At 39.0% G+C, this 15,984-nt stretch overlaps 1 protein-coding gene across 1 annotated transcript; it reads left to right on the top strand.

The window, feature by feature from the left end:
* The first annotated feature begins 3,362 nt into the window (after positions 1-3,362).
* Positions 3,363-14,145, top strand: LOC117526232 (high mobility group protein B2-like). Its single transcript, XM_034188284.1, has 5 exons — positions 3,363-3,480; positions 4,189-4,348; positions 12,697-12,845; positions 12,925-13,099; positions 13,467-14,145. The coding sequence occupies exons 2-5, from the start codon at positions 4,202-4,204 to the stop codon at positions 13,632-13,634; spliced, it is 639 nt and encodes a 212-aa protein (XP_034044175.1). The 5' UTR covers positions 3,363-3,480; positions 4,189-4,201; the 3' UTR covers positions 13,635-14,145.
* Positions 14,146-15,984: the final 1,839 nt, after the last annotated feature.

Here is a 15,984-nt window from a genome sequence, read left to right as displayed (position 1 = left end):
ACTGCCACCACCTGGACTGGAGTGTGAAACGAAGCTTTGGTTCAAAAATTTTAAATGTTTTACATTTTTCAATCTACCTTCTATTTTTAGATGTTTTTGGGGTTTCACTTGGGATGCAAATTAATGTAACTGACCCATTATTGATTTAGAACACAAACGCCACTGCAGCCAAAACCAGCTAAAACAAGCAAAAACATCATTAGGTCTGTCCGGTTCAATTCAGTTTATTTCATTTAATTTTTTCATCTATATAGCACTAAATTACATCAAAGCTGCCTTAAGGCACTTCACACAAGTAAGGTCTAACCTTACCAGCCCCTAGAGCAAGCACACAGATGACAGTGGTAAGGAAAAACTCCCTCTGATGATTTGAGGAAGAAACCTCAAGCAGACCAGACTCAAAGGGGTGACCCTCTGCTTGGGCCATTCTATCAACACACTTGACAATGCAAATATATAGAACATTTTTTGGGAATCCGTGCTGGTGTCCAGGACGGGGGGGCTGGGTCCACCGATCCCGTACGGTTGCAACGGCTGTTTCCCTGTGGAGGTAAATGTACACATGTTGCCTCACTAAATGCAAATAAACTTTTTAAGCCAATCTGTTATAGAGTCAGCCGCTTACCTTATCCTAGCCATCCTCCCCTGGTCCAGCTGTCCACTGAGGTGTTACAAGTCGATTGCCTGTGAAGGACTAGTGCTTACAGAATGAACTCCTCCTTTACAATACATTTATGATGCCTCAGTGGACAGCAGCGCATGTGCACTGAGCTCTGCAGGAAAACAGTCCGTGTAACTGGGCCCTTCTAATGACCTTTTTGCCTATCCAGTGGTGATAAGAAGCATTTTATTCTGGGTACTTCTAATTATCCTGTCCAATAACATTAATTAGCTGGTTAGCCCATGGTGGTGTTTGCATGGCAAATTGAACAAAGATGACCCCCCTAGCTGCGCTGGGATATACAACTGGAGCATATCCCAGTGGTCACTTAGCATGAGGTGAGGTACACCCTGAACAGAAGAAAACCAGAGTAACTGGAGGGAGCCCATGCAAACGCGATGAGAACATAAAACTCCACACAGAAGGACCCAGTTAGATTTCAAACTGTTAGATAATATCTGTGCTAATTCCTTATTTTATGTTAGTGATTAAGTATTTGCCTTTGTTATTTGATTGAGATCTGTGTTTAAACATAAGTTAAGTTTCACTTCCATCACACATGTGCAAGTTTCAGATACAGGGAGGGCTCCCCCTATCTGTGAGAGCCAGTAACATATAGACTAAACCACCCCCACTGTAATGCCCACATGGTATAAAAGTGTTGTGCAAGCTATATTCGTGGTCTTTTATAAGATGGAGTCTGTCTGTAAAGATCCAGGCCTGATTTTCAATGTGACCTTCAATAAATTCAAAATGAGGAATATATCACTGTGGTTCTTTATAAGGGGCAGTAAATTACATAAAGAGCAAGGAGAAATTACAGATACCAGGACCTTTCCCGGGACTCTTGTAAGATGAGAGTGTTAACCACACCGGATGGTTATATATAGTTTTTGATCAATTGACATTTGATCAGTTCTGTCTAAAACTGAACCAGCTTATCCTTGACTAACCCACAACTTTTCCACCATTTTTAGTCCATGTTGGCTCCAAAATATTTGAGTTAAACACTTCTGATCTTGGGTTTGACCTTTCAAGATAACTCAAGGTCAAAGGTCATGCAACCAATATCAAGGTGTTACATATATGGCTTCTTATAGAGCTTAATACTAGTAAACAAGCAATGTATATGCCAGTGCAGGTACAGATTCCTACTTTTAAATATGAAATTCATAATTTGATGTGGATGTACATACCTGAATCACCCAGCAGGTGCCAGTGTTCAGCAGGTGACAGCACAGCACGTTATGTCTTCCTTTTCATGCAAACTCCGGCACCACAACGGAGTTGAAATGCAACTATTATGATGTGCCTTTGTAGATTCTCAGTTTAATTCAAGGGGTTCAACTAAAATATTGCATGATCAATTTTGGAACTAAAGCCTCTTCAATACACAGTGTACAGCAGGTACTGAGTGGCATAAAGACTTAGGGTAGACCTCTGTCCTGCTACCTGTCCAGATCCTTAGACTTGATGCTTCATCTGCATTGTCTCGGTCCATCCAGGTATACATGGTTACTGGGCTTGGCTGTGGAAGTAACCTCTGTTAGGCTGGTGTGTCAAGGGGAGTTGTTGACTTTCATCCACTTCATACTACAAACTTTGGGCGTAAGCAATGGGATCATTGGACCTCAGTCAGCACTGGACTTGCTCCTTCTTTATACACCGTTCTTTCATTTTCATAAGTAATGGACAAACAACATAAGGAATATTGTGAAAATGAATCATCACTTTTCCAGCCAGTTTTGTTTTGACATGTCAGGGGATGGATACATGAACATTTCCAAATTACTGAAAATATCTTGGGTATCATTCACATCAATACAAACAGTACGGTACTGTATGATAAATCTGTCTGGAGTAGGCACTTATCAAAATATGAGTGACAGTGCAAAAAGCCAAGTGAGGGAACCCACCAAAACATTCATGGCAACTCTGTAGGAGTTATAGTATAGGCTTCTGTGGCAAATGTTGTCAATTTCATCAGCAGTTATCAAGACATGACAATTCAAATTGTTTCCCAGAAGCCACGATGAGCTTTGAATGTAAATACTGTAAATGAGTTATAGTATAATATACAGTATATATATATGAATACTAATTACTACTAATACTAATATATATAGTACTAGTATAATTGTATAATATAATAGTATATATATACTATTATATTATACAATTATATATATATATATATATAAATTGTATAATATAATAGTTGATTGCTGCAAAGTTTTGTCTTGCAATGTTTAAAAGTTTGGATGTGCAGTAATTCTGCTTAGTATTCAATGATACACGATATGCATACATTTATTGAAAAAAATTGACAAAATCCTGCATTTTTGACACAATAAGTACAAATTCAGCACAGCTTTTCTGTGTTTCTGTTTGGATTCAAACAATAACCAGCAGCTTCGCGCCCCTCCGGCAGTGTGTGGCAGGAAAGCTGTTTTCCTGCCACACACAAGCACTTTAACGGCATATTATGAACATGTTTTTGTCAAGACGCAAACAAAGAAATTTTTTTTTATATTATTTTCGCGCCGTGTTTCAAACCCCCAGCTCAACCAATCATTTTACACGCAGGCATCACACACGTGACGTTGTGATAGTTTCGCCTCACAGCCAATCACAGCCAGAAATTTCTCCTGTGCCCTACTTTCAAATTTAAATCCACGGATTTGACCAATCCGTTGAGGAGGAGGAGGCGGAGGAGTTTGCGGGAACTACTTTTAGTCAAGTTAGTTGGGCCGCGCAGATAGTGACTAAACAGTTGTGGGTTTTTTTTTTTTCCCCAACTTCTATATTGGTTTGGAGAGGTAAGCGCTTAATTTCTTGATTTTATTTCATCTGCCCTTAAAAAAAAAAAAAAAAGTTTGGGGGTATAACTTTATGTCCGATGGTCGTGTTTTATGTTTGCGTAAAATAAAATTACGTTAGGGCGTTGTTCACCTTTTCCTCCCCCATCTTTTCTTTTTAAAGTGCGTGTTAATCGGTAATGTTAATATACTATTGTGAGAAAACTTGCCTTGCTATTTCGAATGTGTGGCTTAATGTTCTCCAGCCTGTGGGTGTTCTGTTGTTTTCTCAGTGCGCAACACGCATTTCAAACGCCATTTGATTGTGTAGCTCAGTCGCTACCAGACGCCAGCTTTCTAAGTTGAAAGTTCAGCTGCCGTCGACGCCGACCTACTTGCCTTGTAATTATTGTGAGGTCCTCATGTGTACTTATAAGAAGGTCATGGTTTCTGTAGGAGTTAAGTTTTAAGGACTTTTTTCCCCTCTTCCTCCCCACTTTGGTTTGGGCGGGAAGATACAAAATGGAGTCGCGTCTTGTTTTGTCCCTGAGATGTAGAAATCCGATTAGAGTACTAAAACATCCCCGAGTCTGCATGTGGCGATTGTCCTAGAGAAGTTGCAATTCCTACTTCGTACAGCTCTCTTGGCTGCCTATACATGTAATGTAGAAGACTGTTAATGCTGCCCATCGAACTGTCTTATTCCTTCTCCCTCCATTGTGTTTCTAGACAAACTGCAGCCATGGTGAAAGATTCAAATAAACCCAAAGGACGGATGTCTGCCTATGCCTACTTTGTTCAATCTTGTCGTGAAGACCAGAAACGGAATCACCCAGGAGACTCTGTCGGCTTTTCAGAGTTTTCTAAAAACTGCTCAGAAAAATGGAAGGTTAGTCTTTTTTTTGTTTTGTTTTTTTTACTTATGCAGGAAGAGTACGTCTGCACAGTAAATAAAAAATCGTTAAAAAAAAATCCTGGAAGGTGCTTTGCATGCCAAGTACAGTAAGTAAGTTGCTTTTTTTTTGTTTTGTTTTTTTGTCAGTGGGAGAATTGAGGGATCTTGAAATGACATCATGTGCTGTCCACAGATTTGGCAAGGCTTGTTTTAGTTAGCATTTGAAATATAACAGCTTCTTGTAGTAATGGACAAAATTGTCTCATGATTCCACATACATGACTGTTTTAGACACGGAAGCTCGTCAAAGTTACTTTAAGCTTAAGTCATACTGATTCTTACAAAATTCCAAGGGAGCTCTAACCTGCAAACTGCCTGACTTTGGAATTGGGGAAAATCTACACTTATTAGACGTTGAGCTCAGCTTTATTCAGCATAATGGAAAGTATGTTATATAGAATTACACAATTTTTGTGCCGCACAATAGTCCTTGGGTCGAGCAGTTTTTTTTTTTTTTTTTTTTTTACCACGTAAGTTGACAAAACAACACTTAGAATCCAGCCTCGGTGTACTGTGGCCTACACAAGGGCTGGACTGAAAGGCACAGGAGCCAGGTGGTGTGCCGTGGTGGCTGCTATATCGCTGTATTACGTTACTAAGCCATATATATTGATTTATAACACAAAAGGGGAATAAATATAAGTGTAAAGATGATTGAATATACTGTCAGAGCAGTAAATTGATCAGTCGGTGTGAACGGCGTGCATTGACTCCCCATGTGCGGTTATTTCCATCAGGTGCAGCTGTCGCTGATCCACAATGTGAATATCCAGATATTAGTGTGTGTACGCATGGATCCAAGCATGTTCCATTTGTACATTCCACTGAATGTGGAATTGAGCTCACATGCGGCTGTACCAAGCTCCTCCCTTTCCATGCCTTTATTTAAATATGCAAATCCATGTAAATAGGCCCTTGGAGCTGGGAATTCCCCTCCGTCAGATCAGTCAACATGAACACAGAAAAGAAATTATGCCATATGAGCTACAGATGACTGGAAATGACGTGGAGATAGGGATAGTTTATTTGGTACCTTGTCAAACGGAATAAACATGAAACTGGAAAAATGTGTTTGAGGCTGTAAACGCTGTGGACTCAGAGCAGTGCGCACACACACTGAAGTTAAAGTGAGGTGCACCGTGGCTGACAGTGTGAGACAGTCGCAACATTACACACATTTATTGACAAATACTGAACACAATCGGGGGGCCTTTTGCACTGTGCTGCAGCTCTAGTTTCACCTTCAAGAAAAAGAAAATGCATTATAATTTAAAAAAAAAAAAAATTTTTTTGAATGCCCAAATGTGCCCCCACTGGTTTTTGTTTGGAAGAATTACACAAATAAACTATATGCTCACTAAGCAGCCACCTGTTGTGCGCCATGCTAGCCTGCTTTTTTTTTTTTTTTTTTTTTTTTTTTTAAACTATCAAGTAATCAAAGAAAATTGCACATTGCTATTTCATATTTCTTCATTTTAGGAAATATATTTCTTGTCCCACATCAGAAACAGTTATGGTGTTAATTTACAGATGAACATCAAAGATTTCTGAAGAATCTTTATTTATTTTATTAAAACTATTTTAGTTACGTCTTCTAATGTAAGAATTTTTAACTTCAAAATGTACAGTAATTAGAAGTTAATCTTGAAGGGAAAAACACTTTACGATTTGTAAGGATTTTAAGGTGGTCGCGAATTTGAAAAGAAATGGTTCCAAAGCTCCTGCCCAAACTAGGAAAATTCAGAAGTGAATGAAGGTTGAACAAGTTGATGCATTGAGCCATAAATACTCCTTTTGTTACATTTGAATTGATATTGAGAATTATTTTATAACTTAAAAACCGGAGCAGTGTTAATGTGTTAGCATGTCTATGGCATTTTCAATGTTAGCATTAAGCTGTCGCCTGTCAGCACGTTTGTGTTCAGTATAATGATTAATGGCTGTGTTTGACGTAAAAGAGTCAAATGCATTACAAATTGTATTTTTTTTTTCCCCCATTTTTTTGTATTGTAGTTTCAGATTGATCCTCAGGGGTGGTGGCCAAGTGGTTAATGCGCTTGGTTTTAGTGCAGAAGGTTCCAGGTTCAAATCCTACCCCATTTCTCCATGTAATGTGGAGTTACGTCAGGAAGGGCATCCGGCATAAAACCTGTGCCAATTCAACATGCAGATCCACCTTGGATTTGCTGTGGCGACCCCAAGTGCAAAACAAGGGAGCAGCCGAAAGGACTTACTAGTTTCAGATTGATCCTCAGATAGCATCTCAAACATACCTGGTGACTCCTGGATGTTTACTGTTGAACTATTTATTTGAAGGTTTATTTTGAATATAACAAAACAAATGAGTACAGTGATTTGTGATCAGAACATGTTTTGCTTTTTTTTTTTTTTATACTGAAATGCTTGATAATTTGGTTTGTTTTTATTTGATGTGTGGTTTCAAACTGATTTTCTCATCTATTATTGCTCCAAGAAATGTATTTTCATTAACCCTTTCAGTTTACACCCCATCTAACTGTATTTGTACTTGCTCATTCATTCTGCAGTTCCCAAATAACATTAGTTTTGTTTCATTTTAATGATTTTGTTTCGGTCAATCCATATTTTAAGTTTGTTCATTTCTTCAGCGATTTCCTCAAACTATCTGCCAAGCTAGAAAACTGCTGCATCCTAGTAAGGGAAGAATATTACGAGAAGAGTGATTTTGAATAAGGAAAGTTGGGCTTTTCTCACCAAAATGGGTGCTACACTCACTGCAATTTATTATCTGGAATAGCCCCAGATTGCATTTCAGAGCTTCTAGAATTCAAAAATTCTAGAATAAATTTGGGTTTCGGCTTTTTTGTGTGTGTGTGTGTTTCACCACTTTGATCCCTCTCTGTTTTTTTGGATTAAAGGCTGGTAGCATAATGCAAGTTTTGTGAAAAGACTGGGGTGGCAAAGTTGACCTGACCCAACAAAAAATTACACTTTTGTGTGTAAATGACCTGAAAATGCATCTGAGATCTCAAAATTTTCTCGAGTAGAACTCCCACACCCCCTGCCCTGTAGCAATCCAAAGTGAGAGCAGCGGTTGCAGCACACAAGCAAAATTCTTCTGAAACACTTGTGTTGTAGGCTGCTATTTAGGCTATGGCTGCTGACACTGCTTACTTTTTATTAATTGTATGAATGCTATAGAATTTACATGCAACTTACTTTTTCCCCTGTAGCTAGTAGAAAAGGTTAGCTAGTTCCTGAGAACTTGCTGGATCAATCTATATCCTCACTTGTCGTTTACATGTGCTGCGAGATGCCTGAACTCTGCTTGCTCTGTGGTGCATTCTGGGAAGCACAGGGGGATTACGGGAAACAAAGTACCAAATACAAGTTTGCGTTGGCATAAATTTTTGTTAATGAATATTCATTTGAGGGGAGGGGGAAAAGGCATTTCTTTTTTTTTTTTTTTTTTTTTTTTTAGAGAAACTTAGAATTTTGACAACGTTTTTGTGCAAAACTGCAATTATACAACATAATGTTGCAGATAAATAAAATCCAAGTACACTAGCAGCAGGGACTTCAACACGGAAAAAGTATAAAATACTGGACTTCTTTCTATAGGATTATAGTTGTAGTACATGTTACTGATAAATCTGTTAATGGGTCACTGTGTAGCTATTGTACATAATTACACGGCATTCTGTGTAATTATTAAATCTTTAGTGCAAACCATTCTAAAAGGCACCACACTTGGTTTAAGTTCTTGGTTCTTAACTGCTACCCAAGATGCAGGGAACAGGAAAAACTGGTGTATTTTTAATTGAGGAACAGACTGTACTGAAAATACTTTGTTAGGTGAAGAAAATTATTTTGTGTAATGCACAGATACTTTAAATAAAAACATTTCAAACAGTTTCTTACCTGCAACTTAATGTAACATTGGGAATGTTTCTTCCAAGTGTAGTGAATAGATACTTAACTCATTGAGTGCCAGCCGTTTTCAAAGTTCAGAACATCCTAGTGCCAGGATTTCTTCAGCATTTGAGTGTTTTTTTTTTTTTTTTTTTTTTCAAGACCCATAGAAAATTGAGTTCTATGTCCATGTCAACAACAAACATATCAGAAGAAAAGAAATTGGCTCCATGACGCGTCTTTGGCACGGGGCGTTACTATTGGAAAAGACGCGTTTTAGAGTCAGTGGCATCGAGTGAGTTAAAATGAAAGCACAAACTCTTTGAATAAAGAAAATACTTCCAGTATAAGGCACATATACTAAAGAAAATGTTTCAAGTATAAATGCTTCCTTACTGTAGTACCATGCCATAGGCAGTAAAAAGTGCAGAATGCACCAAATGTAGTTGAATTTAAAGGACACAAAAGATGCAAAGAACAGAAACTGGTGTCTTTGAAGTTAAAAAGCAACACAATGAATTGTTTACACAATTTGTCATTTGTTGTGCCCTAAAGATTTGTCAGAACATAAGCTTGTCCAGTCTCTGACTAAAACAGACACTGGTGGCAATATTGTTACATGCCACCAGTGCTAAATGCTCTTTCTGAAGAAGCACTTGTGGCTGGGATGCAGTGATATTTCTGGGCTACCCTTGGAAAATTAGCTTGATACAGCTGCCACCAGTTCAGTGGGTCAGTCTCTCCATCAACCTGCATTGTCTGCTGGTAACTTTATAGCACCACTTTGATGTCCTCTGTCAGTGAGAGCAGCTGTGCCATTGGAGGCCTTTCTCAAAAAAGCTTCTCAGGCTCATCTCACCCTCTTGTCTTGCCTCTCAATAGCTATTCGTACTTCAGCACCATCAGCTGCAGCTTCCGTGCGGCTCTGACCGTTGCAGCTTACACCTCAGTGTCTGAATTTCTGCTACCATTCTGGTCATTAGCTATATATGAATCTTTAAACTGTGGGTCCACCAAGGAGGCCATATCCGTAGGTCAGCTGTTTCTGGGTCCAAGTACTTGTTAAAGTACTCTAGGATGACTTATGTCCTTGGTCAGCTATGTGTAATCAGCTGTAGCAACAACGGTGTTGTTGAAAAGATGGAGAACAGGTATGATGTCGCTGACATACTCGTCTCCAGATGGCGTGTCTGTGAATTCCAGCAGTGGGCTGAGGTTCTTGCTTATAGATTCCAATACATTTGTATCTTGCCAAGTGGATATCAGGTGTCTAGTTTTCCTGTTTGCTTCCAGTACCTGTGATAGAGCCTTCTCTTGTTCAGGCACCCTCTGGATCATCATCTCACGTGACCCCCACGTTGTTGGTGTTTTTGTGATGAGCTGATGAAAGGAAGCTGGTGCTTTGCCTGGGCTTTTTTCAACTCTTCTTTTCCAGGATCATGAAAAGCCACTCACAATCGTCTCGCATAAAACAGTAATTTGACAAGTTTTGAAGATATTGGCTTATTAATCTATAATCTGATCTCTCTACACACACCTAACTACTGAAGTGCTTAATTAGGATTGAACATCACTTAACACAAATGCAACATTAAAATGGCAGAGGCAAATTCTACATCTCTAAATGCAACATTAATATTGCAATAATATAGGCAAACGTTACAGTGTAATGTTAAAATATTATATGCACAAAATATTTGCACCTACCAATGGTGCATTGGAGCCTGATCCAGTCATTCAGAGATGTTGCCTTGACCACGTTCATTCATTATCAGTAGTGATGCACTCTTGGTATTCTTTAAAATCCTGTAACTAATGTGCCTGAGTCCCTGTGCTATCTCCTCGGCCATATATTCAGCGAGGAAGTACGATTTCTGCAAATACCGGCTGCCGAGATAACAATCGTCCGTTATATATTGAATAGTCAGGCTGATGAAAGGCTCTGTTACGGTTTGACAACAGGTCCATTGTGGTGGCAAAGTGTTTGAAGTCACACAGCTCTGCATACAATTTTTGCATCTGTTTCTGTAAAGTATTTGTGGCTTGGTACCTCGTATTGTGGATCAATAACGCCAATCATGGCTTTAAAGCCGCGCCTCTCTCTACCATTTGAAAATGAACCATGTCCAAGTAAATGATTACGGCCCTGGTACTTTTAATCTGTTGCGGCCTCTCTTCTACTGCAAGGAGTACCTGTTGAAAATGACTGTTGGATGGAGGTCTGGATCAGTTCCTGATTTAGTTTTTCTTTTTTGGTCCCGTGTTTCAGACTGGCTCTCGGGATGGTTGCATTGTCTAGCAGTGCTGGTATTCAGTGACATGTTTCATTTTCCGGTTGTAGAATAGATTAGTCCTATTACCTCTCTTGGTAGATTGTTGCCGCATGTAGGGCTGCTCGATTATGGGGAAAAAAAAAAACAGTATCATGATTATTTAAGTAAATATTGAAATCACGAATATTCAAACAATTTATTTATTTTATTTTAGTTACACATTGCATTTATTCACAGCATTTCTCTCTCTTAAAAAAAAAAAAAAAAGTTATAGACAATGTGCGCAAAACCTCCAAATTGAAAATGTACTGTACCTTACCTGTATAAAACATAAAATGAATAAAATATTAAAAATATATTTTTGTTTTCCTCTCCCTTCCCTGTTGTCACTGACCAGTTGGTCAGTGTCTTTGGGCATCTCCCTGACTTGTGCTTCTAGGGCATAGTGCGGCTGCATTGTTTTTGTTTCAATTTATGTTCATTAGTTTGTGTTTTTGTCATCATTCCCTTGACTACGTCTCCTTATCACCTTTTGGAGAAATTTATCCATTCATTTGTTAAAATATAAAATGAAACAGTTTTTAAAAAAAATAATAAAATAGTTGCTGTTGAAAGAGCCTTCTATTTAGAAGCAGGTTATGCTGAATTCTCGGGACCAGATGAAGGTCTCTTCTGCAGCTTTGAACTCTGGTGCTGTTTCTTTCAACTAGACGTGGTGTTCAGCTCATCAATGGAAGTTTGGTTGTCTGCACAGCAAATGTTCCTGATTAGGACACATAAAAATATTTCTTTAAATATAAAAACGCTAAACAGTTTATATATAAAAAAGGGGGAAAAAACGCCCGAAAAAAGTGATTTAAGGTTAAGCTTTTGTGGTGTCTGGGGAAAAAAAGTTGTAGCTTTATTTGGTAAAAAATAAAGACTGAACCATTTACAAATTAAAGCGTTCACTCAGATCAACTGTGCTAAAAGGCTAAGCTAATGTTAGCCGATCATTAAACTTTCACAGCAGTTCAGTAAACGTCACGTTTTATTTCTACATTATTCTCACCTCGATAAAGCTGCAGAACTAAACTCTGTTGGGCAAACTGGGACTTCGCATATATCCAAAAAGTGGGAGATTTCGGACTGAGTGGGTTTGCTCCATCACCCCGGCTGCCTGCCTCGCTCTGCCCAGGAATGATGCCTGAAGGCCGGCTTCTCCGTGCGGATTGGCTCGCTGTTGCGGTTCGATTAATATCCCACCAAGTCCTCAGTCCTCCCTCGGTTGGCGTCACTCTGAAAAGTAGCTGGGGAAAAAAGCTTCTCCCAGCAGGGTGATGGGAGAATCGTTCTACTGCTGTCTTTTAAAGCTTTTTTTGTGGTTCAGGCGACGCAAATTCAAGAAGGCGATCGCTGAACTTTTTTCAGGTTGTGGAAACGGCCATAGTGTGATGTAGCAATCCCGCCCCCTTGCCGCTTCCGAAGCGACGAGTCTGACGTCATGCATCTTGGGACACGTTGACGGATTGGCCTGATGAAAGGCCTTTAAATCGTTTCACTCGATTATACGAGTTTGGAGATCGTTTGATACAAATATCAATATCGCAATCGAAATTCGGTTAATTGAACAGCCCTAGCCCCATGCACTCTATGGAGTAGTATAATTTGCTGCTGCTCATCGTACAGCTTAAATCCGAATAATGGCTGTTGCACTGGTCTTTTTCACCAACTACTCCGTTTCACTTTTAGCCATGTTAGATCGTGGCTCTAAATTTTGTGGGTTGATTACATCAATGTGCATTATCGCAATAGAATTAAAATCTCTATCATAGGCCAATTTTGTATTGTTTATATTGCATGTAGTTTGTTACCCATTGCCATCAGTGACTTACGGAAGCAAATATGCATGCGTGTATAATCATACTGTGCTATCTGCACCGAACTGTCACGTGTACCATACGGTTTATTCCAAATGCATGCATTGACATGACTACTACCCCTGCTAGCTTTTTATATATATATATATATATACACACACACACACACGTTTACACTTGGGCCGTTAAATTTGGGGCCTTGGTGGGCAGAAATTCAACTAAGTGTACATTTTAAATGTCACGATTGTTGGTCTTCTAGAACTTGCCCACCAAAGAGAAGACGAAGTTTGAGGATATGGCGAAGAAGGACAAGGCCCGATATGACAGTGAGATGCAGACATATGTTCCTCCTAAGGGTGCCAGAAGGAACAAGAAGAAGAAGGACCCGAATGCCCCCAAAAGGCCACCGTAAGTTTTTAATCACTGCAATGTTGCTTCTTTGTCACTTCTATTTCTGATCTTTTTTTTTTTTTTACCCCCCCACCAGCTCTGCCTTCTTTCTTTTCTGCTCTGACCACCGTCCGAAGATAAAGGAGGAGAACCCTGGTATCTCTATCGGGGACACTGCAAAGAAACTTGGTGAATTGTGGGGACAGCAGAGTGCCAAAGACAGGGCTCCTTTTGAGGCAAAGGCTTCTAAACTGAAGGAGAAATATGTAAAGGTATGGATTTGAATCTACAAGTTACCACCTGGGGTGACAGAAGGATGTTTTGTTAAGCTAGCTCCAACATAACCAGAGTTGCTGAGTGGTTATAAACTAGTCACAACCACCGTGAGACTACTGCAGGCAAAGTTGCTGCTGTAACTTTTACATGAAAATCTTTCTATTGTGAAAGAAATTGACCCAGTAATTAGCACCTACATTGTGCATTTAATTTTACTACCTGCAGAAACACAGATGAGTAGAACTGTTAACAGCAGCTGTCATGTGACTTTTGTCAGTTAGAATGAACTTTCTGATCATTTAAGGCTCAGCAGTAGGAGAGCCCAGATGTTTCATGCCTTTTTTCCTGGTTTGACTGTTGCAGGAAATTGCTGCCTACCATGCAGAGTCTGGTTCTGGGAAGGGAGGAAAAGTCAAGAGTGGCCCAGGCAGGCCTAAGAAAAAACCAGTGGAGGAGGAAGATGAAGAGGAGGATGAGGAGGAGGATGAAGATGAGGATGATGAAGATGAAGAGGAGGATGATGATGAGTGAGCAGAGGCAGTTTATTCAGAACATAAAGATGTGAAATTTGCAAATGCATTGTTCAGCTAAACTTGTGTGTTTGTGTGGACTATTCCAGCCTTGCAGCCTGCTGTCCCTGTTGGTCTGTCTCTTTAGGACATCAGACCCAATGTTCCTTATCAAATTCAGGGATTTAATGTCGTAATTTTTTTTTAATAGTCAGTTATTGTCCTGTGCTTTTAATAATTTCCTGCTTAATGATGTTTATTTGTCACATCTTGAATCTTGGTTTCTAAATTTCAACCAGATGTTGCAACATGTGAAACTTCCACTAATGCAGTGATGACAGCAAATCTGAACAGATCCTTTTTTGTCTGTCTTTTTTTTTCTGAAGCACTGCTTATATTCAAGTTTAAAAGTCTTTCATAGTCCTACTGCCGGGGGTTATGTAGTTTAAAATTTTCCAACTGTTTTAAAATGGAATTTTGGAAATCTCATGTAGAACAGAATTTTTGTAATAAAATTTTGTATATTGTGTGAATTAGTGTTGAAGGGTGATTTGTGTGTTTATAAATTGTAGGCTTCTGAGAAGTTGCATGTTTGCCTGTTAATCTGTCATGAAACTGCAGGTGCATTTAAGCATAACTGGTAGCTGGGTGTCGTGACACTTGAGTGATTTCTAAACTGCCTTAAAGATGTGAAACTTGAAATTGCAGTGTGAATCACAAAACTTATGGGATTGTGTAATGAGTTGATCAGCAAATTGGCTAGGCTAACCTAACAGATCACACATTTAGAGGGTTTAATAGTCCAGCAAATGGGCAAAAAGTTAGCATGAAATATGACACATTAAAAATAAAGTTTATATTCAGACGGAGGCATTCTGGAGATGACCTACAGGGGTCAAAGTTGGAAAATGCTCTAATCATATTAAAGTACCATATTTTGTCTATCAAGAGTCCAAAAAAGTATGGCTTAAACTGAAAGTTATGGGGTCAAAACAGTGACAAAAGGTCAATTTCATATAAACAAGGAATACTTTACACCATTTTGTCTTGCTTATAATGTTACAGGGTAAAATGTCAGAATCCAATGGATGTCAACCTTGTTTCTCCTTTACTTTAGAGACCAAGCATTTGACAGTCAAAACTTCCATTTATTAATCCTGTGAGCTCAGCCAATAACTTGTATCACTTTTTACCAAAATTGGAGCAACATTACATTTTGACATTAAATATCTTGTCTTTGTGGTGTATTCAATTGAACATAAGTTGAAGAGGATTTGCAAATCATATTCTATTTACATTTTACACAACAGCCCAACTTCATTGGGGTTGTAAGTATACACGGACAGTGTGTAAAATAAGTATTGAACACATTTTTCTCAGTAAATGTTTCTAAAGGTGCTATTGACATGAAATTTTTAACATATTTGTAACAAGTTGCGATCTACCCATATAAAGAAATCAAACCAGATAGCCTTAAATTGTGTAATAAAATGGGAGTTAAGAAAAAAGTATTGTACACGCTTACTGAAATTTAATAGTAAAGTAAGTCTCTTCGGCTGCTCTCTTGATTTCACTTGGGGGCGCCACAGCAGATCCAAGGTGGATCTGCATGTTCATTTGGCACTAGATTTACACCACATCTGCCCTTCCTGGTGCAACTCCACATTACACAAAGAAATCTGGCAGTGGTAGTGTTTGAACTGGGAGCTTTCCACGCTGAAACCAAGCTAACTAACCACATGGCCACCACCCCTGTCACTGAAATTTAATACTTTGTACAAAAGCCTTTGTTGGTAATGAAGCTTCAAGATGCCTCTTGTATGGAGAAACTACTTGCATGCATTGCTGAGGTGTGATTTTTGGACCATTTGGCCCACAAGTGGTCTTCAAATCTTGAAGGTTCTGTGGACCTCTTCTAGGAACTCTGCTCTTCAGTTCTTTCCATAGATTTTTCTATTGGATTCAAGTCAGGTGATTGGCTGGGCCATTCTACCAGCTTTATTCATTATCTGAAACCAGTTCAGTTTCCTTGGCTTTGTGTTTGGGATAATTGTCTTGCTGAAATGTCCACCCTTGTTTCATCTCCATGACAGCAGATTGTTTTATTAAGAATATCTTGGTACATTTTTCCATTCATCCATCCTTCAATTATATGGTCTGCTGATGCCGTATGCTGAAAAACAGCTCCACACCATGATGTTCCCATCTCCTAACATGACTGTTGGTGTGGTATTTTTGTGGTAATGTGCAGTGCCATTTGACCTCCAAACGGTGTGTATTCTGGCATCCAAAGAGGTCAATTTTGGTCTCATCTGACCAAGACTATATTCTCCCAGTATTTCACAGGCTTGTCTAAATGCTGTGCAGAAAAC

This window comes from Thalassophryne amazonica, chromosome 15, assembly GCF_902500255.1.
Source record: "Thalassophryne amazonica chromosome 15, fThaAma1.1, whole genome shotgun sequence".
Lineage (NCBI taxonomy): Eukaryota > Metazoa > Chordata > Actinopteri > Batrachoidiformes > Batrachoididae > Thalassophryne > Thalassophryne amazonica.
The sequence above is the reverse complement of the archived record's forward strand: the minus strand, read 5'-3'. Positions and strand labels throughout refer to the sequence as shown.

Bases quoted from the DNA above. Each gene is read 5' to 3' on its own strand.
- LOC117526232 (XM_034188284.1), top strand. From the start codon at position 4,202: ATGGTGAAAGATTCAAATAAACCCAAAGGACGGATGTCTGCCTATGCC. The intron at 4,349-12,696 runs GTTAGTCTTTTT...TTGGTCTTCTAG, and splicing joins ACTGCTCAGAAAAATGGAAG to AACTTGCCCACCAAAGAGAA. The intron at 12,846-12,924 runs GTAAGTTTTTAA...CCCCCCCACCAG, and splicing joins AATGCCCCCAAAAGGCCACC to CTCTGCCTTCTTTCTTTTCT.